General features: G+C 36.3%; 1 protein-coding gene across 3 annotated transcripts in view; it reads right to left on the bottom strand.

Moving 5' to 3' along the window:
• Positions 1 to 66: 66 nt before the first annotated feature.
• Positions 67 to 23,154, bottom strand: part of KBTBD3 (kelch repeat and BTB domain containing 3) — a 49,025-nt gene continuing 25,937 nt past the window's right edge. Inside the window, exons 1-3 of one of the 3 annotated variants that reach the window (XM_061440054.1) lie at positions 17,951 to 20,167; positions 12,056 to 12,300; positions 67 to 7,628 (exon numbers count right to left, since the gene is read on the bottom strand). In XM_061440054.1, the coding sequence (XP_061296038.1) occupies positions 6,026 to 7,628; positions 12,056 to 12,276 (1,824 nt within the window). In that variant the 5' untranslated portion in view covers positions 12,277 to 12,300; positions 17,951 to 20,167 and the 3' untranslated portion in view covers positions 67 to 6,025. The other 2 variants (XM_061440055.1, XM_061440053.1) reach the window with 2 other exon arrangements.

Below are 23,154 nucleotides of genomic sequence, written 5' to 3'. Positions count from 1 at the left end.
TGAGATTCATCAGAGCCACTCAGGGCATCTGGGGAAGGGGGTGGCAAGAAAATGAGAGCCTTAGAATTCACCTTTTTCTACCTTTTTTATTTCTAGTAACAATAAATACAAACAATATATATTCTTTTCTGAGATACATTTTAATACATTAATAATTATTTATATAATTGAAATGTTTACTACATATTAATATGGTTAACATGGACCTGAAAAAAATGATTTTCTCATACCATATGGTAAATGCCCATATTCTACCAATAGAAAATGAAATAAATCACTTATGTATGCAAAGTTAAGTAGCTTTGCGCACAGTCTCCCCTGTGGGAAGAAGGTCACTGAAGCTATTATGTTCTTGTAGGGGAAATGGGGGTTGTATGTCTACTAACGATACTTTCAGTCATTGTCTTATCTATTACTGTATTTGAAAAGAAACACAGAATTAAATATTATAATTAAAATTCAAGGAGAACAAATAATCCTTAAGCACTAAAAAAATTCAATGAATTACTTTGAAAGTATAATTTCTCTTTCAAGTACCAAATATACACATACAACACAACTATACAACCAACTACACATGTTCTCCAAATGTGGGCAATGTACTATGTAATGCAATTTCATTCTCAAATAAAAAGTATACTTCATTATTAATTTTTCCATATACTAACAAAGATATACAACATATACTAACAAAAAGTTGTATAAATTAGCTTGCCCAGACTTAATATAAGGATATCAAATATTACAAAAGAATTAACACATACATTGATAACTAAATTACAATGTGTAGCATTCTTAAATGTAAAATCCTAATGTAAATCAATTTTTTGTACATGGAAATTGCAAAATATGCAGTTAAGTCTAACCCATTCAGAAACAATAAATTTTGCTTCATATATTGGCTTCATAGAATGTTAGATTGTTAGATGCCTTATTAATATGCAAGCACTGTACTAATTGCTAGGTCCAGAAATGATAATACCCCTACTCCTAAGAGTTTCCAATTAAATAAGACAGACTTGTAAAGAAGTATTTACACTACAATGTGATACTCAAGAGAATTGTACTCTTAAGTAATTCCGGCAACCTTGTTACCCTTGGAACCAATAGCATAATTTGTTGAACTAGTTAGTGACTGCTTTGGTTTCTATTTTTTGTATATGCTTTAGTCTCTTTTAGAAGTATTATTAAAATTCTCAAAACAATATCTAATGACAAATGATCAAGACATTAAAATCTGGCTTCAGAATTCCTCCCAGAAACTATGTTTGTGATTATGTCGATAGTTGATAGAAGGAGAGAGAGCAAAGCTCTAGCTCACACTGGATTTATAAGAGCTGATTAAGGGAATGAAGTGCTTGCTTTATTAGACTATGCAATGCTCATCATGCTCAACACACCAAAAAAGCAATAGAGCTAGGATAGATTTTTCTGAGGCAAATGTACATGTAGAAGGTATGTAACCACTGTGGCAAGTTTTAAAGTGTTAAGCATTTAAACAAGAAGGAAAGTGAAGACTTGATTTTAGAGGAATGGAAGACATGCTATTTCCAATACTTATGGAGACAGCAACCTAAGATCAAGGACTGAAAGTTATTACAGGGAGGCAGAGTTGCTTTCAACCTTAGGAAGAACTTTCTAATAGAACTGTTTAAAAATGGAGGTAGTGAGCTCTTTACCCTGAAAGAACTGAATTAGAATTTGAAAAGAAAATCATCGGTCAAGGGTATTTTAGAATTTAGAGGGGTTTTCTATACAAGGCTGGAAGCTGTATTAGATTTTATCTTCAAGTTTGAATATGAATCTATATTTTAGAAAAGTTATCTCTTGATCAGTGTGTAATACCATGCTGTGATTAAAATCCCTATTGTAATACTATGCTGATTAAAACCCCTATTTATAAATTAAATTTGATTAGGCATCTTAGTGTAGTCAAATATAATTTATAAACAGATTTTTAAAATTAAAGATATCTTTCAAAGCACATAATCTTTAACTAAATTCACTACATATAGCTATATAGCCACATTTGCAGTGAAGTAATTCAGGACAAAATTTTAGGTAATGGTCTTTCAGTTTCTATTCAATGTAAAACAAATGTGCACTTACGGTAAACACAAGGAGAAATCCCTATTAGCAGCTCACTATAAATGTCAGCACCCTTTACAGAGTTTTTCCGAAGTGATTTTAAAAAAAGAACAAATTTCCTTCAACAAGAATGCTCCTAAAATGATGTAATTTTACGACTCACATCTTATTGAAATCTTGAGTATGCAGACAATAAAATCAAGTTACTCAGAATGCCTAAATGCTAAACAAACTGGAGGAAGCAATTAGTCAAAAGACAGAAAAATATTAAGATCAAAATGTGCAAATAAAATATAGAAATCTTTGGTGTACTCCTGTGTAGGAATTTATTTGGGCTCATTTTCTGCCACATGCCGCAGTTTTTGATATTTAGTCTTATTCCAAATATGGCTTTATAAAGTGGAGTTAACTCTGTTATGCTGAACAGAAATTGGCTTCCTTTTAAACTTTAGCCTTCGTTTTTAGGTTGCCCTCAAGAGCTGTCCATTGGAAGGCATTTTTCATTCTTACACCTTCAATTCTAAATATACGGGTTTCCACACACTGGATCCAATTAAACTGAGAATGATGATCCAAAATATATTCAACAATATATTTAACCATTACATTTATTGCTTCCAAATCTCAAAAGGTAAACAGATGTCTCCCTCTATATTTGACTCTGATTTTCAAGTCAGATGCCTTCATTTAGGTACCCTGAACACATACTCAATTGCTCTTCTTGGTATCTGGGGAAAATGGAATCATGTTGCAGGATGTGGTTGCTCTCAAATAATATTCTAGCTTTCAAGAGTAATATATAATGAATACTGTTGTGATAAAGACTGTTTCCCCTCCCCAACCAAAATTGAGTATTATATGAATGCGGTTAATTTGATTATGCAAATATTCTTCATGCTGCTTTTATTTCACAGGCAATAGATGAACAGGTGCTCTACATTATAAATCAAGTTTGAAGATAGTTCTAAAAATGTTCATTAACTTTGATATCATATAAGTGTTGAATTTAATCTTTTTTATGTTTAATAGTGACACATAACTACTTTCAATTTTAGCAGACACTAGGATACTACAATACTGCAAATTTTTTTTTGCATGCATAATCCATTTACCAGGACAAATGACAATTTGGAAATGTTATTTAGAATTTTGCTACAAGAATGAAAGCAATCTGGATAATGAGCTTAATTATTTTGTCTCTTACAATGCAGCACTGACTGAAGGATGATAATGAAATGAAAGGAAACTTTAAAGAAAAAAAAAAAAGAAGGAAGAAGTCATAAAGGGATATTGTTTTCTAATCTTACAGACAGGAAAAACGGCTCCTCCTGGGTAGCAGAACAGACTTGAGAGATCACTGAGATTTGCAAGAGATCAAGAATAGAGGGCCAAGGCAGAAATAATATATGTGGTTCTTGGTGAAGCCAAAGTTATTGCCAAGATCAGAATAATGTGCCTGGGTTCCTTGAGGATTTTGAACACCCAGAACCATTTTTCAATAACCATTTAGTAGATCAAATGCAAGTGTTCCCTTTACCAGATGATGCAAAATTGGAGACTACAAGATTAATTGCTAAGAGAGCCAAGCCCAGCACAGATTGCTATAATGTCAAGGAAAAAGAAGAGTAAGTAAGAGTTTGAGGTTTTATGACTAGACAGACTACTTTTTTTAGTTATAACTGATGAAGAACACTCAGGTACAGATGTAAAGGGATGACAGTAAGTGAAAAACAATCAAGTTTCCTGCAGCAATTGTGGAAACTAAGGCAGAAAGCCTTGTGCATTGAAAAGTGTTTAAAATCAAATGCAGAGGGAGTTACTTATGGCTTGGTAACAAGGATACTTCTAGTAACATCAGGAATCAATGGCCGCAGTTGCTCTGTGACAACCCAGAGGGTTGGGGTATGGAGGGAGGTGGGAGGAAGGCTCTAGAGGAAGGGGAAGTATATATGCCTATAGCTGACTCATGTTGATGTGTGGCAGAAACCATCACCACATCGTAATTATCCTCCAAGAAAAAATAAAATTTAAAAAAATCAATGGCCAGTGAGAAGAACAGTAGAAATCAAGATATAATAATGAAACAAGATCAGGAAGGGATTCTATTTTGCTTTAGTTTCTCCTTTCTGGAAATATTTGTTTATACATGTTTAACAATTTAATCACCCACTGTGTTATGGTCTTTCTTAAGTAACTTGTTTTCAAAGTGCCACATAAAACACAGAGAAAGCCTCCACTGAATTTTCTTTCTTACGCACACAACACACATACACACACCCACAGAGAGAGAGAGAGAGAACAGGGCAGAGCCAATAAAGGTAGGTAGGGAGGAAGCCACCAATTCTACACAAGAATTTTTAGGCAACTATCGTCTGATTACGGACAATCCCTGATTTTCAAATCGCATAATTTAGTCTAGCATTCTGTTCTGTTTTGAAAAATATATTTGAAACTTATGATTACATAAATTTTATATGGTAAAATAAAAGGACCTTCATTTAGGTATATTTCTACTTCTAAAGAATATTTACAACAGATTAACATTTACTAGTGTGTGGGAAACTTCATTTGATTCCAGAGAAATACAATCTACAGATTACCTGAGATATAAATCAGGTCCTAAAACCTAAAATACCTGTATCGTAAAAACTGATTAAAGAAACATATCCTCTTACAAGGCAAAATCATCTTAGCTGAGAACAAGGATGATTCTCTTTCATTGTTTGGGTTAGAGATGATTAAACACCAAATAAGTTGCAAGCTTCACATATCTACTATCAATACCAAAAGCCCAGTCACATTTTTAAATTTAGTAAATAATTCACAATGAATAATGTGCTGAAGAAGAAAACATACACAGCAGTTTACAGCTGGTATACATCATCACAAAAAACTGACACGGTACTAACTGAGATGTTGAAATTTCTTACTGCAACTCAAATTTGGACATGCAAAAGTTTAAGAAATGCCAACAATAGTGGTCCACTTAGCTAGAGGTCAGATTTTCTATATCCTCGCTTTACATTGGAATCTGGCAATGATATGGAAAAGTATTTTAGGACTACCATCCCAGAATCCAAGAATGTCACTAAAAGAATTACATGTCAAGATAAAATCAAGTCAGGTATAACTTAAACTGATTAAATAAATCAAGAAAGTTAATTTACTGAGCTTGAGCCAGAAAATAAAATACCTCTAAAAACTGAGACCAACTAACACTGAAAACTAATAGAATAAGCCAATTTTAAGACATTTCAGTAACTGCCAACAGCATTACAGTACACTATGCTCTTAATGAAGAGTTGAATCAAAAAATTAAAACATGTTTAGTGTACAGTTTTAGAAGGCTGGGGAAATACACTTCATTTCAGAAAATTTTCTGACTGAAAAATAGTGAAAGAAAAGAAAGGGCTTAAAAATAGCTAACCAATGATCAGAAAAAATAGGAATTCAACTACTCTTATACCTGTAGTAACAAGATAGGATTCTCACCTCTAATATATTTTATACTTCATATAATATAGTATAAATAAGTCATTTTTACTACCTAAAGAGACTTCTCCCATTTACATTGTACAGTTATGTGAAGTATGATTTGTTTTTCTGTCAGGATAAAGTACTTTAAGAATCAAAACATCAAAGCCTGAGTTTTACTTACATATGAAAATACTAATATCCTATTCTCCAAGATTAAATTAAATACAGTTTTTGGTAGAATGTATTGTGTATTTTAAGTTTCTGGGAACTGCTAATTCATATATAGTATACATTCATAGTATTTTTCTAATATGGTATACATTCATAGTAATTCTCTTATAGAAGGTCTATTTTATCTCACTAAGCTGTAAAGACCTTTTTACCAATAATTAAAGTTAATAAATTTACTGCAGGCTTCTAGAACTGCAATTGCTTTAGAATGTCTAATCATACACTACATTTAGAAATGATTAGAAAACCATGGGTCTCTGTATTTATTAAACTGAATCACCTGGCAGTAAAATTCAGTTAAGGCTCTCGGCATTGGTGAAACTTCTTCCCACTCAGACCTGCTGCTGTGGTAGACTTGAACTTCATCTGTGATTTCATCTGGTGCATAATCACCACCTAATATATAAATTTTATCTTCAATTCCAACCGCACCTGCATTGAAGCCTGCACATTCAAAAGATCCTTCACCCTTCCAAACACAAGTATCTGGACAAAAACTATAAACTTTATAAGTGGAAAGGTCACATATATAGAGTGTGCAGTTTACTGGGACAGCTTTAATTAGTGTTGCATGAAAAAACTGCCCAAATTCTGCCACTAGTTCAGACCACTGATCAGTTGTAGCATTGTAGTTGAAAAAGCAATCAAGTGATGGGTTAAAAGCATCTGTAATTTCTACCTCTGATCCAAGAACATAAATTACATTTTGGCATGCACTTGCTTCAGGATAGTATATGCCCCTGGGTAATGGGCTAACAGACACCCATTCTTTGGAAAGAGGATTGTAAGATTCAACATCTAAGAGACTTTTAATGTCCTGAGATCCTCTAGTTTTTCCACCTATGACAAATAATTTATTGAGAGCCATAACTGATGTATGCATGGTTCTTGGTGTTTTCATAGTTGATACCAGGAAAAAATCATTTTTGACTGGACAGTAGCACCAGGTTTGATCAGTGGCATCATGATATGATTCTGCAATATGAAGCCGAACTGTTCTACAACATGGCCCTTTGCAACCACCTGTCAAGAATATTTTCTCCCCATAACTAGACAGACTAGATCCTGGCAAATCAATCAGGTGTGACTGTGGCAGTATCTTCCATGAATCACTTTTAATATTATAGCAAAACGTATATTGAGCTTCTCCATTTTCCTCAGTTTTGTGAACAAATATGTATTTTTCAGTTGTGGATGGTCGAGCATCAGGGAAAAGTCCACCAGAACCTTGCACACACTTAATTGCATCCATGATTATGTCAAAACAGTTTGTGCTTTTGAGTAAACACTCTTCATTGAGTAGACAATCTTGAAGTGTCTCCTCAGATAACTGACATAATCTTACTTTTTTAATTAAATAAGGCAGATGTTTTTGCCTTGATTCTAAGTTATGTTTAGTCCAACTAAGGACAACTTTCAGTACAGTTTCTTCTTCAGGAACATTTAATTCATCTGATTCCAAACACTTTTGCAGTACTCCAAAATTCATCTCTAAGAAATCACTGGATTTAAATAATAAAGAAAAGTGATGTTGTACAAAGTATAAAGCATGGTCAAACAAACGGGCAGAGCCATAGCTATCTGATATAGATAATAATTGTAAACAATTGACAAGATTAATACTTTTTATTAAAAAGTCACTGCAAGCTTTGGATAGGAAGGAAACTTGAAGAAATGATGACAACTGGAAGAACATTTCCACATTATCATCTGTTATCTTTGTTTTTCCAGTATAGGCATAATCAAGAAATGCTTTTACTGCTTTGGAGGACAAATTAGTAATGGTAACACTTCCACCATCTCTTTCTTTCATGTTTACTTCAAACATAGCCCTGCAAAAATGAACACAGAAGAACAAATAAACAGGAATATTTTATTCCAAGATAATTTTCAATATGACCTTAAAGAGGTTTCCTTCACTCTTAGGTTGATATAAAATATATTTACAAAATACATTTTTAAAGCATCCTAATAAATTAATATCTATAATAGAGACCATATTATTTATCTGTAAAATACACATATTACACAATACCACATTGAAAAATATATAGATTACAGTTAAGCCATAGCAATGAATCCAAAGGCTATAAAAAGATTCAAATTTTGTGTCTGATTTGATGTTCTTATACATTATTCATAAAATTGGGGTAAAATCTAATGGCTGAATTTATTTACCTATGGATTAATTTAGTATCAACTCTGCAGGTTATAACTAAAATTACTTAAAATACAGGATAAACTTACATATACATTATCCCCACCTGGTAATGTTGATACCACTCTAAGAAACTGGGAACATTTTTGGCTCATTTTAAGCAAAAGTATAAATTATTTGGAAATGTTTAGGCAGGAGACTAAGAATATTTCATGACTGGCTTTGGTAAGAACAATATTGCCATCCATCCTTAATTAACTTTATATCCAGAGTTACTAATTTTTACACTTTAAACAAACCCATTAAGATGGTTTTCAGTAGAACTGCAAATAAAAATTAAGGTTAAAGAGGAAAGGACTACAACAAACAACTAAAGATTGCCAGTTGAACATTCATTAAGACTAAAGATCATCTGACTTTGGGCCTGGTTTAACATTGGTTTGTTTTTGTACCAGTATTGTCCAGGATACCTTTGTGAGCAGTGCCCAAGTACTCTGCAGGCATGCTTAGTTGGTTAGCGTGTTAAGACTCTTTTCAACTGCATGGACTGTAGCCCGCCAGGCTCCTCTGTCCATGGGATTTCCCAGGTAAGAATACTGGGGTGGGTTGCCATTTCTTCTTCAGGGTATCTTCCCAACCCAGGTTTCAAACCCACATCTCCAGCACTGTAGGTGGATTCTTTACCATCTGAGCTATGAGGGAAGCCCCCAAGTAGTAATGGGGGAAAACTAAATTTCATTATTAAAGTCTATTCTAGAGAGTAACTAAAGCTACTAAAGAAACACTAGTGTCCACCTGAAAAATATGAGGAGGCTTCCAAATACAGAACACTCCTAAGGAAAAGGATGATAAAGCCCCTTTCTAATAGGGATATTCAATACTTCTTAATATAATAACAAATAAACATGGTTACAAAAATTTATACATGTTCTACATTGTGCAGGATATTTCAATGTGATCAACTTAGAAACATTAACCTGTGGTGATAATCGTATTAGATTATTAAGACATCTATAGTCAGTTTAAGGTAATAATAAGAGTGTGGCCTCTAGAACAGGGCTGCCTTATTAACTGTGTGACCTTGGGGAGCTAACAACTTAATCGTGCTTCAAATTCTTCTGAAAATGCGGATACTAGTAGTACCTATGCCACAGAGTTATGAGAGGAACAACTAAGTTAACTGATGCAAAATATTAGCTGTTATTGGAGTAGGAAATGGCAACCCAGTCTAGTATTCTTGCCTGAAAAACTCCATGAACAGAGAAGCCTGGTGAGCTACAGCCCATGGGGTTGCATTGCAACTGAGCACATTAGCTGTTACTATCATTTTAAGGAAAAAAAGTTTTCTAAAATTATATGCATTTGTAATTTACCATCAGCTTCCACACTGTCCCTGAGAAGACATGTAATATATTTATATACTTCATCCTATTCATCTTTAAAGTATTCAGTTAACTTCCATCTCAAATTTACTGTGTTATCATAAACTGGTTATACAATAGTGTGCTTCTTTTTGAATCTTGTCTCCAGGGACTTTACATTTCAATCATAATTTTCGTTTTTCAAAAACATTATAAAGGGCATTTACCATGCACTGTGTACTTTTCTGCTATTTTTAATTTTATATACCCCAGGATTCCTGTAAGTTTATAGCCCAATACTCCAGTGAGTTTTATCATAACACAAAATTATGAATCAGTGGCCTTATCTACAAGAGTGTAAATTATATAGACCTTCTAACTACATTTGTACACATTTTTATGTGAACTATATACTCATTTAGTAAAATATCATAAAAGATTCAGGTCATTATAAAATTGTCTTTTGTTTTACTTCAGAACAGGTACAAATTTTAAAAAACACTGTTTTTAACAGTAATTTTTAAAAATTGAAAACAGATCCCTAAAAAGCTAAGCTGTAGGCATAACTCCAACATAAACAGTAGAGAGGACTGCCAATTCAAATGTCACATGAACTTCTTATTTTGTTAACATGCAAACTTTATAAGGAAATAAAACTGCATGTTCATACCAAATTATTTCCATTTTTTGGCTAGATTTGGAAATAATTTCAGCTAAAAAAAAAGTCAGCTAATAATATTAATAAATAATACTAAATTCAGCTTAATAACAATTTAATTCAACAATAATAACTGAAAGTAGTGGACACTAATCAATTGTTATTTAGTTTCTAGTGTCTGACTCACTGCAACCCCATGGACCATAACCCACAAGGCTCCTCTGTCCATGGGATTTCCCAGGCAGCAATACTAGAGTGGGTTGCCATTTCCTTTTCCACGGGATCTTCCTGACCGAGAGATTGAACCTGCCTCTCCTGTATTGGCAGGTGGATTCTTTACCACCAAGACACCAGGGAAGACTGACCTAATCATTGCATATATGTTATTTCATTCAACTCTCACTAACGACTTTATGAGCTAGGTCCTATTTGTCTTATCCTAATTTTTTACAAATAAAGAAACTGAAGCATAAAGAGGCTAAGTTACTTAAGTTCAGTCTAATAAGTGGTGGAGCTGGAATTTAGATTTAGGGCATGTGTATAAAGAGGCCAAATACTTACCTATTATACTGTACTGCTTCCTCTAATGAAGAGGTGATATGAAGGATAAGGGAACAAAAAAAGAGTTCCTTGGAAGAAAAACTGAATTCAAAGGGAAGTGGAAAGAAACTAGTGGAATCTGAAAATGGGAGAGCATAAGGCCAGTTAGGGCCCCAGTGGAGGCTGAAGAATAACTTAGGTTACCTGAGAGAAGAAATGAGAAGAATACCTGAAGACATATAGTCTAGTTAGGCAAAAAGCTAGTAAAAGGTGTAGTTCCCCTTGTCCTCAGTAAACTGTGATGTAGCACTGAGCCACTGCTCTCAAATTCAAAGCAGGAAACCCTAGAGAAACTGGTGTTTAGTGACTTCTACTGGTGGTCGAGTGGATAAGACTCTACGCTTCCAATGCAGGGGGGCACGGTCTGATCCCTCATCAGGAAATGAAGATCCCACATGCCACACAAAGAGTCAAAAAAAAAAAAAAAAGGTGTTTAGTGAGTAGTAGATATCAATAAACTTGCTGAATGAAGTACAACCTATAAGATTTAATCTTGAGCAATAAGGGTATGGTTTAATTATATGTTGGTAGTAAAACGAGTTAAATTAAGGATTAAAACCAGTATACATTAACTTGTATCTAGATGTTTTTGTATCTTATATCTTGCTCTTTTTTTATCAAGTTTGTTAGAGATTTAAACTCTGCTTACTTAGAATTGCTTCTAAAACTGAACTTAACGCAAAATATTGCACTTAAGATTTAAGTTTATTAAAGTATGACTAGGAGGTCTGAAGGTCAGGATGTCAGCAAGAGAGGTTTGCCTGTCTGACGAATAGGTCTCAGAGGTACTATCTTCATACGGTTACCACAATACTAAGGTCATGTGTCTGACCCTTAACTACGAAGAATCAGAAACCCACTGTCATCATAGTGGATTCTAACAGTGTTATGACTAGTGCATTCCTTGTAGGATGATTTACTTGGGGAACAGAATTATACTCAGAATCAAAACAAGTTGAGTGCTCTCCAGAAATGGCTCTGGAAGTACTTCTCCCCACTTTAGGACAATCCAGGCTAAAGAGAAGAGAAACTCTCCGCATTAGAGTACCTCTTCCCTGGACAATCCATAGGATACAACACATGTCCAAAATGTATTTTTTTCTCAGATGCCTCATTTTCTTTGAGCTTGGCTTCCATTTCTGCTCAGTCTATCCTTTTCTCTTTTGCCAAATTATACAGTGCAGGGGACCTCCCAAACAAAACTGACCCCACATCAAAACAATTTTTTTTTTCCAGAACAGTAAGGACTAATGTTTAACTTTGGGAAATCCTAGCCTGGGAAGACTTTAGCTTTAAAAAAAGGTATTCTTATATTTTCATATTTAAAAAATCATTAGTTAATCTACGTTCTAAGTATCTCTTTTTAAGTATTAAAGATTACTATTCCATACTCTGTAGGGGAAAAACTCAGTTACAGTCATAAAAACAACTTAATTAGTGGTATCATAAAATCTGAGGGATAGATAGACAAGGTAAAAGTACCTGAAAAAGTCACTGCATGCTGCTAACACACAACGATGACATGGGATTGTTTCATCTTTCATGATTATTTTGAAATCATAAAAGATATTTTGTTCTCGAAAATTCTGTAGTATACTTAAGATTTTCTGTCCATGATCTTCTGACACAAGGAAGTTGTTTTTCTTCTCAGATGGAATTCCATTACATGAGCCTTTTTGATTGAAATTATATGAATTATCCATAGCCACTTCTATCTGTTCTTAGAACTAGAAGGAAAAAAAAAAAATCACTGATGTAGCAGAGTCTTAATGAATTTTCAGATCTAAAATTCGCCCTCTTAGTGTAAATCACAAAAAAATGCTCACTAAAAACAATTACAATGGTAAATCTTGTCCCACACATTTGTTTTCATGACATTTAACAGTAAATTCCTTTTAAATTTTTATAAATATTGAGCTCACTGAAATAAAAAGTATGTTATTTAGTAATAAAGTTCGAGGCTATATAATTGCATTAAATAGTACAATTACAAGTTGTATTAAAACCTGACATAGAATCTGACTACATGTCTAGTCTTGTTACATGTAAGTGGTATAGCTTTTATAAGCAGGTATCATTTGAGTATCTATCTAACACACCCCTCTCCACTCCCATCCTTTTCCTTCTGGTAGCAAACCAGATGTTAAAATGTTGATATTGAAGCAAAGGTACATGTCTTCTGGGTTACACTTTTAAAAAACAACTGGTTGAAAAAGAAAAGGATGTTAAATTAACTGGTTATGGCCTTTAGTAAGGAAGGAAAAGTCAACATTGGTTCAAGCTGTCCTAAAAATTTGAAAGTAGGAAAGCCTTTTAAGTGAGGTCAGAAATCCAAGATAGTTGAAGGCCAGATTAACTGACTTTCCCAAACCACAAATTTAGTTTTGAGCATAAAAGTTTATACCACAAAAAGCAAGAAAGTAGGAACAGAAAGACAGTAAGATTGGGATCTAGGTGAGTCAGAGAAATAGGACATCTTGATTCCTTAGCATACTTCTGTTCTGGTTATTTACTGCTTTGCAAATCACCCCAAAACTTAGTGGTTTAAGACAACTTAGTCTCTCACGGTTCTGCAGGGTTAGATGGAGCTTCTTATTTGCAGGCTTTCACATGGTCAGTCAGGTGGCAGCTCTGGCTGAAGGCCTGATCGGGTCAGAGTCAGGTGGCAGCTCACCTGAAGGCCTGATTAACCTGGGTGAGAGGTCCAGTATGATTTCCTCACTCACATCTCCTTCATATGGGATGGACAGCTAGAACAGACAGGGCTCTCTCCCCCTCTTGATCCACTCTCTCCATCAGTTCAGTTCAGTTCAGTCACTCAGTCGTGTCTGACTCTTTGCGACCCCATGGATCACAGCACGCCAGGCCTCCGTGTCCATCACCAACTCCTGGAGTTCACTCAAACTCATGTCCATCGAGTAGGTGATGCATCCAGCCATCTCATCCTCTGTCGTCCCCTTCTCCTCCTGCCCCCAATCCCTCCCAGCATCAGAGTCTTTTTCAATGAGTCAACTCTTCGCAGGAGGTGGCCAAAGCAATACTTCCTCAGAGCATGGCAGTCTCAGGGTAGCTACACTTCTTACATGGTAGCTGTGTTCTAGAGGAGGAGTTTCAAGCCCAGGTGAAAGCTAGACGCTGGAGAAGTAGTCTGAATTGTCCTACAACATCAATCAAAGCTTCATTCTAAGACTGAGACAATCATCTCTGTGTTATCCAAAATAGTAAGCATGAGCCATGTATACCAATTTACATTTAAACTATTTAAATTTAAATAAAAGTTTAGTTCCTTGGTATAGCCATATTTTAAGTAGTCAGTAGCTATATGTAATATGGTGGTTACTTTTATGTGTCAACTTGATTGGGCCATGGGGGTACCCAGATATTTGGCTAAACATTTTATCTGGGTATGTCTGTGAAGGTGTTTTTGGATGAGACTAACATCTGAATCAGCAGACTGAGGAAAGCAGGTTGCTTTACTTAATGTGAGTGGAACTCACTGAATCCATTAAAGGCCTGCAAAGAACAAAGGGTCCAGTAAGAAAGAATTTTTTCTGTCTGCAAGACTGTCTTTGAGTTGGAGTATCAGACTTCTCCTTCCTTTGGACTAAAACTTGGATTACAACTTTCCTGCTAATTTTACTACTAGGACCAGTTTTCTGATGTTAGGACTGCTTAGTTTCCATAAGCATATAAGCTAACTCTACAGAGTAAATCAATCTATCTTCCCTCCAATTGGCTCTGTTTCTCTGGAGACCACTAATACATGTGGCTAATGATTACTGCAGTGTACTGTATACAGTGTACTGTATACAGGAAATAAGGAATATTTCCATCATCATAGAAAGTTAGTGACTAGCTGATGTACTATAAAATAATGTGCCTGTGTTAAGAGTGTATGTGCACACATGTGCAGGAGGCAGTAATATGATGTAATTTGCAGTAGTATTAGAAAAATAAGTTACCTGCAGTCATTTTGTGAGCAGTGTTCTGAGTAACTATAAGGAGGGAGATATATTAAGAATGAAGGTGGGAGTAAACTTTGTGGAAATGAAAGAATATGTAAATCAAATAGAGATGAAAAAAGGGAAACTTTCAAAAACAGTATCTTTAAGGGTATAAAAAATGGATGCCCCATTCTGCAGATTTAGGTAGAGGATCATGACGTATCATAAATTGAGGATGCCTGTAGTAAACTTCCATTTTCATTTCTGTGCCTGCTACACATGCTTTAATATATTGCCAGTATGCAAAGAGTTTCAAATTGGATGATTACAGGTCTTGGGAAGTAGAATTGCTTCTGATTCTGACAGCATGCCTCACTTTCTGTGTGCCTCACAGATTCGATGTTATTACCAAATGTTGTAAATCTGAATTTAAGAAAATTCCAAAGCAGATGCTTACAAGCTGAAAGGCACAGTAGTGATGAGAAATAGCTCTAGAAAAAAACATATTCAAGGAATGGCTCTAAATGTGAGTGCCAATAGTTATGGTTTTCCTCTAGCCAGGTCAAAGCTTTGTTTCTAGGTTGCTACTGTTTTCTCTCTGACCCCCATATCTTAGAACCTTGCTGTTGTCATCTAGGAAATAAAGTCTCAAAGGACATCACTGGTTTCAAATTTCAAAGATCAAACAAAGCAGATGCAAGACATACAATACGAAGGAACAAATGGTAAATTTGTTCTGCCACTCTCCTTTAGAGAGATGCTACAGGCATCTGATGGAACTTCAGTTGCTGACAAATCGTGAAAAAAAATCACAAGAAGGGAGAGAAAGAAAGTCAAGTATCACTCAAATTCATCAACAGCAACCATGTCTATTCTGTGAGACAGTATCTTAAACTGTTTCTCTAATGTAGCACATGGACCACCAAAGGTCCCTGAAACCCTCTCAGGAGTCTGTGAAATTAAAACAATTTTCATACAAACATTAAGTAGTTGCTTTTCTCACTATTCTGACACTTGCACTGATGGTACAAAAGAAATGTGAATGAAATTGCTACCATCAAGGAATACACCTATTTATTCTATTCTTCACCCCAAGCACTCAGAAGAGGGAAAAAGTCAACTTCACTTAAAACTGTCCTTAGTGAAGCGCTAAAAATTCTGGATTTTATAAAAGCTTGCTCCTTAAGGATACATCTTTTTAATTCCATGTGACAAAATGGGAAGCCCACATAGAGCACTTCTACTACGTGCCCAAGAACTACGCAGTCTTGAGGAAAAGCACAGATGCAGCTACCATTTATACGGAATGTCAAATGACAGACACATTATGACTATTCTATCTTGCGTATTTGGCAGATATGCTCAAAAGTGAAGGAAGTGAACCTGCCATTTTGAGGAAAAGAACTGAGAATATTTGTTGTCAATAAAATTGAGCTCACAGACAAATAAACACAAAGAATGAAGTGTCATAAAAGGAGAAAGATAATAAAAGGCTTGGGCTCCAAAGAAACGTAAGGCACAAAACAGTTGTATTAGAGTTCTTCAGAGAAAAAAAAACCAATAGGCTACATATTTGGCTATAAAGCTATTTGTTATATATATAACTACTGATATACATGTGACATCTATGTGGGTTCTGTGTGTATATGTATATTCGTGTGTGTAAATATAGTATATATGTTTATCAGTTGAGTTGCTCATTCGTGTCTGACTCTTTGCAACCCCATGAATCACAGCACGCCAGGCCTCTCTGCCGATCACCAACTCTCGGAGTTTACCCAAAATCATGTCCATCGAGTCGGTGATGCCATCTAGCCAACTCGTCCTCTGTCATCCCCCTCTCCTCCTGCCTCCAATCCCTCCCAGCATCAGAGTCTTTTCCAATGAGTCAACTCTTCGCATGAGGTGGCCAAAGTATTGGAATTCCAGCTTCAGCATCAGTCCTCCTAATGAACACCCAGGACTGATCTCCTTTAGAATGGACTGGTTGGATTTCCTTGCAGTCCAAGGGACTCTCAAGAGTCTTCACCAACACCACAGTTCAAAAGCATCAATTTTTTTTTTTAATTTTATTTTATTTTTAAACTTTACATAATTGTATTAGTTTTGCCAAATATCAAAATGAATCCGCCACAGGTATACATGTGTTCCCCATCCTGAACCCTCGTCCCTCCTCCCTCCCCATACCATCCCTCTGGGTCGTCCCAGTGCACTAGCCCCAAGCATCCAGTATCGTGCATCGAACCTGGACTGGCAACTCGTTTCATACATGATATTTTACATGTTTCAGTGCTATTCTCCCAAATCTCCCCACCCTCTCCCTCTCCCACAGAGTCCATAAGACTGATCTATACATCAGTGTCTCTTTTGCTGTCTCGTACACCGGGTTATTGTTACCATCTTTCTAAATTCCATATATATGCGTTAGTATACTGTATTGGTGTTTTTCCTTCTGGCTTACTTCACTCTGTATCATAGGCTCCAGTTTCATCCACCTCATTAGAACTGATTCAAATGTATTCTTTTTAATGGCTGAGTAATACTCCATTGTGTATATGTACCACAGCTTTCTTTATCCATTCATCTGCTGATGGACATCTAGGCTGCTTCCATGTCCTGGCTATTATAAACAGTGCTGCGATGAACACTGGGGTACACGTGTCTCTTTCCCTTCTGGTTTCCTCAGTGTGTATGCCCAGCAGTGGGATTGCTGGGTCATAAGGCAGTTCTATTTCCAGTTTTTTAAGGAATCTCCACACTGTTCTCCATAGAGGCTGTACTAGTTTGCATTCCCACCAACAGTGTCAGAGGGTTCCCTTTTCTCCACACCCTCTCCAGCATTTATTATTTGTAGACTTTTGGATCACAGCCATTCTGACTGGTGTGAAATGGTACCTCATTGTGGTTTTGATTTGCATTTCTCTGATAATGAGTGACGTTGAGCATCTTTTCATGTGTTTGTTAGCCATCTGTATGTCTTCTTTGGAGAAATGTCTATTTAGATCTTTGGCCCATTTTTGGATTGGGTCATTTATTTTTCTGGAGTTGAGCTGTAGGAGTTGCTTGTATATTTTTGAGATTAGTTGTTTGTCAGTTCTTCATTTGCTATTATTTTCTCCCATTCTGAAGGCTGTCTTTTCACCTGCTAATAGTTTCCTTTGATGTGCAGAAGCTTTTAAGGTTAATTAGGTCCCATTTGTTTATTTTTGCTTTTATTTCCAATATTCTGGGAGGTGGGTCATAGAGGATCCTGCTGTGATGAATGTCAGAAAGTGTTTTGCCTATGTTCTCCTCTAGGAGTTTTATACTTCATTTGTAAAATAAAGATAAACTTTATTTATCTAGTTGTGTTGCTGAGATTAAAAAGTAATACATAATTTAGCATTTACTGTGTGCTAAATGAAAGTTAGTGTGTGCATGTGTGCTTACTCACTCAGTTGTGTTCAAGTCTTTGTGACCCAGGGACTGTAACTCACGAGGCTCCTCTGTCCATGGGCTTTTCCAGGCAAAAATACTGGAGTAGGTTGCCATTTCCTCCCCCAGGGGATCTTCTTGACCCAGGGATCACACCTGGGTCTCCTGCATTGCAGGTGGATTCTTTACCATATGAGCCACCAGGGAAGCCAGTTTTCTATTAGAAGTCCACTTAAAAGTCAAAAAAATCATTTAAACTATATTAATCAAAATGTTTATAAGGTGATGGGGGGAGGAGAGTAGAAGCAGTTAATAGTTCCTGCTGCTGCTGCTGCTAAGTCACTTCAGTCATGTCCGACTCTGTGCGACCCCGGAGACAGCAGCCTACCAGGGTCCTCTGTCCTTGGGATTCTCCAGGCAAGAACACTGGAGTGGGTTGCCATTTCCTTCTCCAATGCAACAGAATGAAAAGTGAAAGTGAAGTCACTCAGTCATGTCCGATCTTCACAATCCCATGGACTGTAGCCCACCAGGCTCCTCCATTCATGGGATTTTCCAGGCAAGAGTATTGGAGTGGGGTGCCACTCACTGCATTCTCTAATAATTCCTAGAGCTTAGGAAAAAAAAAAGATGTCCTTTTCATTATAGGGGACTGGAATGCAAAAGTAAGAAGTCAAGAAACACCTGTAGTAACAAGCAAATTTGGCCTTGGAATATGGAATGAAGCAGGGCAAAGGCTAATAGAGTTTTGCCAAGAGAACGCACTGGTCAGAGCAAACACCTTCTTCCAACAACACAAGAGAAGACTCTACACAGGGACATCACGAGGTGGTCAACACCGAAATTAGATTGATTATATTCTTTGCAGCCAAAGATGGAGAAGCTCTATAAAGTCAGCAAAAACAAGACTGGGAGCTGACTGTGACTTAGATCATGAACTCCTTATTGCCAAATTCAGACTTAAATTGAAAAAAGCAGGGAAAACCACTAGACCATTCAGGTATGACCTAAATCAAATCCCTTACGACTATAAAGTGGAGGTGAGAAATAGATTTAAGGGACTATATCTGATAGATAAGAGTGCCTGATGAACTATGGACAGAGGTTCGAGACACTGTACAGGAGACAGGAATCAAGACCATCTCCGTGGAAAAGAAACGCAAAAAAGCAAAATGGCTGTCTGGGGAGGCCTTACAAATAGCTGTGAAAAGAAGAGAAGCGAAAAGCAAAGGAGAAAAGGAAAGATATAAGCATCAGAGTTCCAAAGAATAGCAAGGAAAGATAAGAAAGCCTTCCTCAGTGATCAATGCAAAGAAATAGAGGAAAACAACAGAATGGGAACAACTAGAGATCTCTTCAAGAAAATTAGAGATACCACAGGAACACTTCATGCAAAGATGGGCTCAATAAAGGACAGAAATGGTATAGACCTAACAGAAGCAGAAGATATTAAGAAGAGGTGGCAAGAATACACAGAAGAACTGTACAAAAAGGATCTTCATGACCCAGATAATCACGATGGTGTGATCACTCACCTAGAGCCAGACTTCCTGGAATGTGAAGTCAAGTGGGCCTTATAAAGCATCACTACGAACAAAGCTAGTGGAGGTGATGGAATTCCAGTTGAGCTATTTCAAATCCTGAAAGATGATGCTGTGAAAGTGCTGCACTCAATATGCCAGCAAATTTGGAGAACTCAACAGTGGCCACAGGACTGGAAAAGGTCAGTTTTCATTCCAATCCCAAAGAAAGGCAATGCCAAAAAATGCTAAAATTACAGCACAATTGTACTCATCTCACATGCTAGTAAAGTAATGCTCAAAATTCTCCAAGCCAGGCTTCGGCAATACATGAACCGTGAACTTCCAAATGTTCAAGCTGGTTTTAGAAAAGGCAGAGGAACCAAAGATCAAATTGCCAACATCCGCTGGATCATTGAAAGAGCAAGAGAGTTCCAGAAAAACATCTATTTCTGCTTTATTGACTATGCCAAAGCCTTTGACTGTGTGGATCACAATAAACTGTGGAAAATTCTGAAAGAGATGGGAATACCAGAGCACCTGACCTGCCTCTTGAGAAACCTGTATGCAGGTCAGGAAGCAACAGTTAGAACTGGACATGGAACAACAGATTGGTTCCAAATAGGAAAAGGAGTACGTCAAGGCTGTATATTGTCACTCTGCTTATTTAACTTCTATGCAGAGTACATCATGAGAAACGCTGGACTGGAAGAAACACAAGCTGGAATCAAGATTGCTGGGAACAATATCAATAACCTCAGTTATGCAGATGACACCACCCTTATGGCAGAAAGTGAAGAGGAACTAAAAAGCCTCTTGATGAAAGTGAAAGTGGAGAGTGAAAAACTTGGCTTAAAGCTCAACATTCAGAAAATGAAGATCATGGCATCCGGTCCCATCACTTCATGGCAAATAGATGGGGAAACAGTGGAAACAGTGTCAGACTTTATTTTTGGGGCTCCAAAATCACTGCAGATGGCGACTGCAGCCATGAAAATAAAAGACGCTTACTCCTTGGAAGGAAAGTTATGACCAACCTAGACAGCATATTCAAAAGCAGAGACATTACTTTGCCAACAAAGGTCCGGCTAGTCAAGGCTATGGTTTTTCCTGTGGTCATGTATGGATGTGAGAGTTGGACTGTGAAGAAAGCTGAGCGCCGAAGAATTGATGATTTTGAACTGTGGTGTTGGAGAAGACTCTTGAGAGTCCCTTGGACTGCAAGGAAATCCAACCAGTCCATTCTGAAGGAGATCAGCCCTGGGTGTTCTTTGGAAGGAATGATGCTAAAGCTGAAACTCCAGTACTTTGGCCACCTCATGTGAAGAGTTGACTCATTGGAAAAGACTCTGATTCTGGGAGGGATTGGGGGCAGGAAGAGAAGGGGACGACAGAGGATGAGATGGCTGGATGGCATCACTGATTCGATGGACGTGAGTCTGAGTGAACTCCAGGAGTTGGTGATGGACAGGGAGGCCTGGCGTGCTGCGATTCATGGGGTCGCAAAGAGTCAGACATGACTGAGCAAATGAACTGAGCTGAACCGATCACCCAACAATCCCACTCCTAGGGATATACCCTGAGAAAACCAAAATTGAAAAAGAAACATGTATCCCATTATTCACTGCAGCACTACTTACAATAGATAAAACATGGAAGCAACCTGTATGTCCCCTGACAGATGAATAGATAAGGAAGTTGTGGTACATATACACAATGGAATAAAACTCAGCCATAAAAAGGAACGCATCTGATTCAGTCCTAATGATGAACCTAGAACCTATTATACAGAGTGATGTAAGTCAGAAAGAGAAAGATAAATATCATATTCTAACGCACATATATGGAATCTAAGAAATTGGTACTGAATAATTTATTTACAGGGCAGCAATGGAGAGACAAACATAGATAACAGACTTACAGACATGGAGAAAGGGGAGGAGAGGGTGAGATGTATAGAAAGAGTAAAATGGAAACTTGCATTACCATATGTAAAAAAAGACAGCCAACAGGAATTTGCTGTATGACTCAGGAAACTCAAACCAGGGCTCTGTGTCAACCTAGAGGGGTGGGATGGGGAGGATGATGGGAGGGAGGTTCTGAGGGGAAGGGATATATGTATACCCTTGTTGCTGATTCTTGTTGAGGTTTGACAGAAAACAAAATTCTTTAAAACAAGCATTCTTCAATGAAAAAAAAATTTATTTTAAAAATGGCTGGCAAAGTATGGTCAGTCCTCTCAATCTGTGGATGCAGAACCTGTAGATATGGAGGACTGAATGCATGTACAAAATACGTAAGTGATGTAATACTTAAAACAACCACTACAGAGTCTATACAAAGAGATACACCCAGCGTCAAGAAAATGCAAGATGGAATCCTAAAAACGGTTCAAGTAACACAAAGGAAGACAGGAAAAAAAGAAATTAAAAACAGAATAAACAGAAAACAACCAAAAAGCAGACTTAAGTACTAAAATATCAACAACTGTACTAAATGTAAACAGTACATATGCACACACACACCCCCACATATATATATCAATTTAAGGCAGAGAACAGCAGAGATTTTGTTTTTAAGTTACCCCAATTTTATCCTTCTTACAAGTAACTCACTTCAAACAGAATGATACAAGTAGCCTAGAAGTCAAAGAATAAAGAAAGATATACTATACAAGCATGAATTAAGAGAAAACAGGTGGGGCTATATGAATATCACATAGAGTAGACTTCAGCAAGAAAAAGTATCAGGGACAGAGAGAAATATCACATAAGGTCAATCCACCAAGAAGACAGGGTAAATCGAAGTGAGGATATCAAACAAAAGAGCTGAAATAATGTGAAGCAAAAAAAGGATAGGTCTGAAAAAACAGACAAAAGTATTTATTATAGTTATAATGCTGGAGACCTGAATATCTTTCTCTCTAAAATTAACAGAACAAGAAAACAGTAAATCAGCAATGATACATAAGAACTTGGTAACCAACAGAATCTAATCAACAGAATAAATGAGTTTTAAGTGCCTATAAAACATATAAGGGTGACCATATTCTGACTCACAAAAAGAAACTTCCAATGATTTAAAAGAATTGAAATCACACACACACTATGTTATGTGGCCACAATGAAACAAGACTAGAAATTAAGAAAATAGTTAACACTTATGAGGCAAAGAAAAAGTCTCAAGGGAAATATTTTTTTAAATACATTTAATTGGAACAAAAATATACCATATCTAAAATGTGTGGGATGTAGCTAAAAACAATGCTGAGAGAAAATTTAAACTCAATAAATGCCTATGTTATGAAATAAAGGCCTCAAACCAATAATCGAAGCTCACACCTTAAAAAACTAGAAAAAGAAGAGCAAAATAAACTCAATGTATGCAAGACAGACGAAATGATAACGGGCAAATATCTATGAAATCGAAAATTTTAAAATGCAGAGAAAAAAATCAATGAGACAAAGAGCTTTTTCTTTGAAAAGTTCAATAAAGTAGACCAACCTACAGCAAGACCGACAAAGAAAGAAGAAAAAAAGCACAAATTAATAATATCAGGAATGAAGCAAGGGAATTACTATAGGTCTTGTAAACATCAAAAGGATAAGGGAGTACTATTAATATAAATAACTGTTCACATAACAGTTTGATAGTACAGATGAAATAGACTAATTCCTCAAAAAGCACACATTAGAACTCAAGC

This window comes from Bos javanicus, chromosome 15 (genome assembly GCF_032452875.1).
Source record: "Bos javanicus breed banteng chromosome 15, ARS-OSU_banteng_1.0, whole genome shotgun sequence".
NCBI classification, from domain to species: domain Eukaryota; kingdom Metazoa; phylum Chordata; class Mammalia; order Artiodactyla; family Bovidae; genus Bos; species Bos javanicus.
Note: the sequence above shows the minus strand (reverse complement) of the source record. Positions and strands in the feature narration are given on the sequence as shown.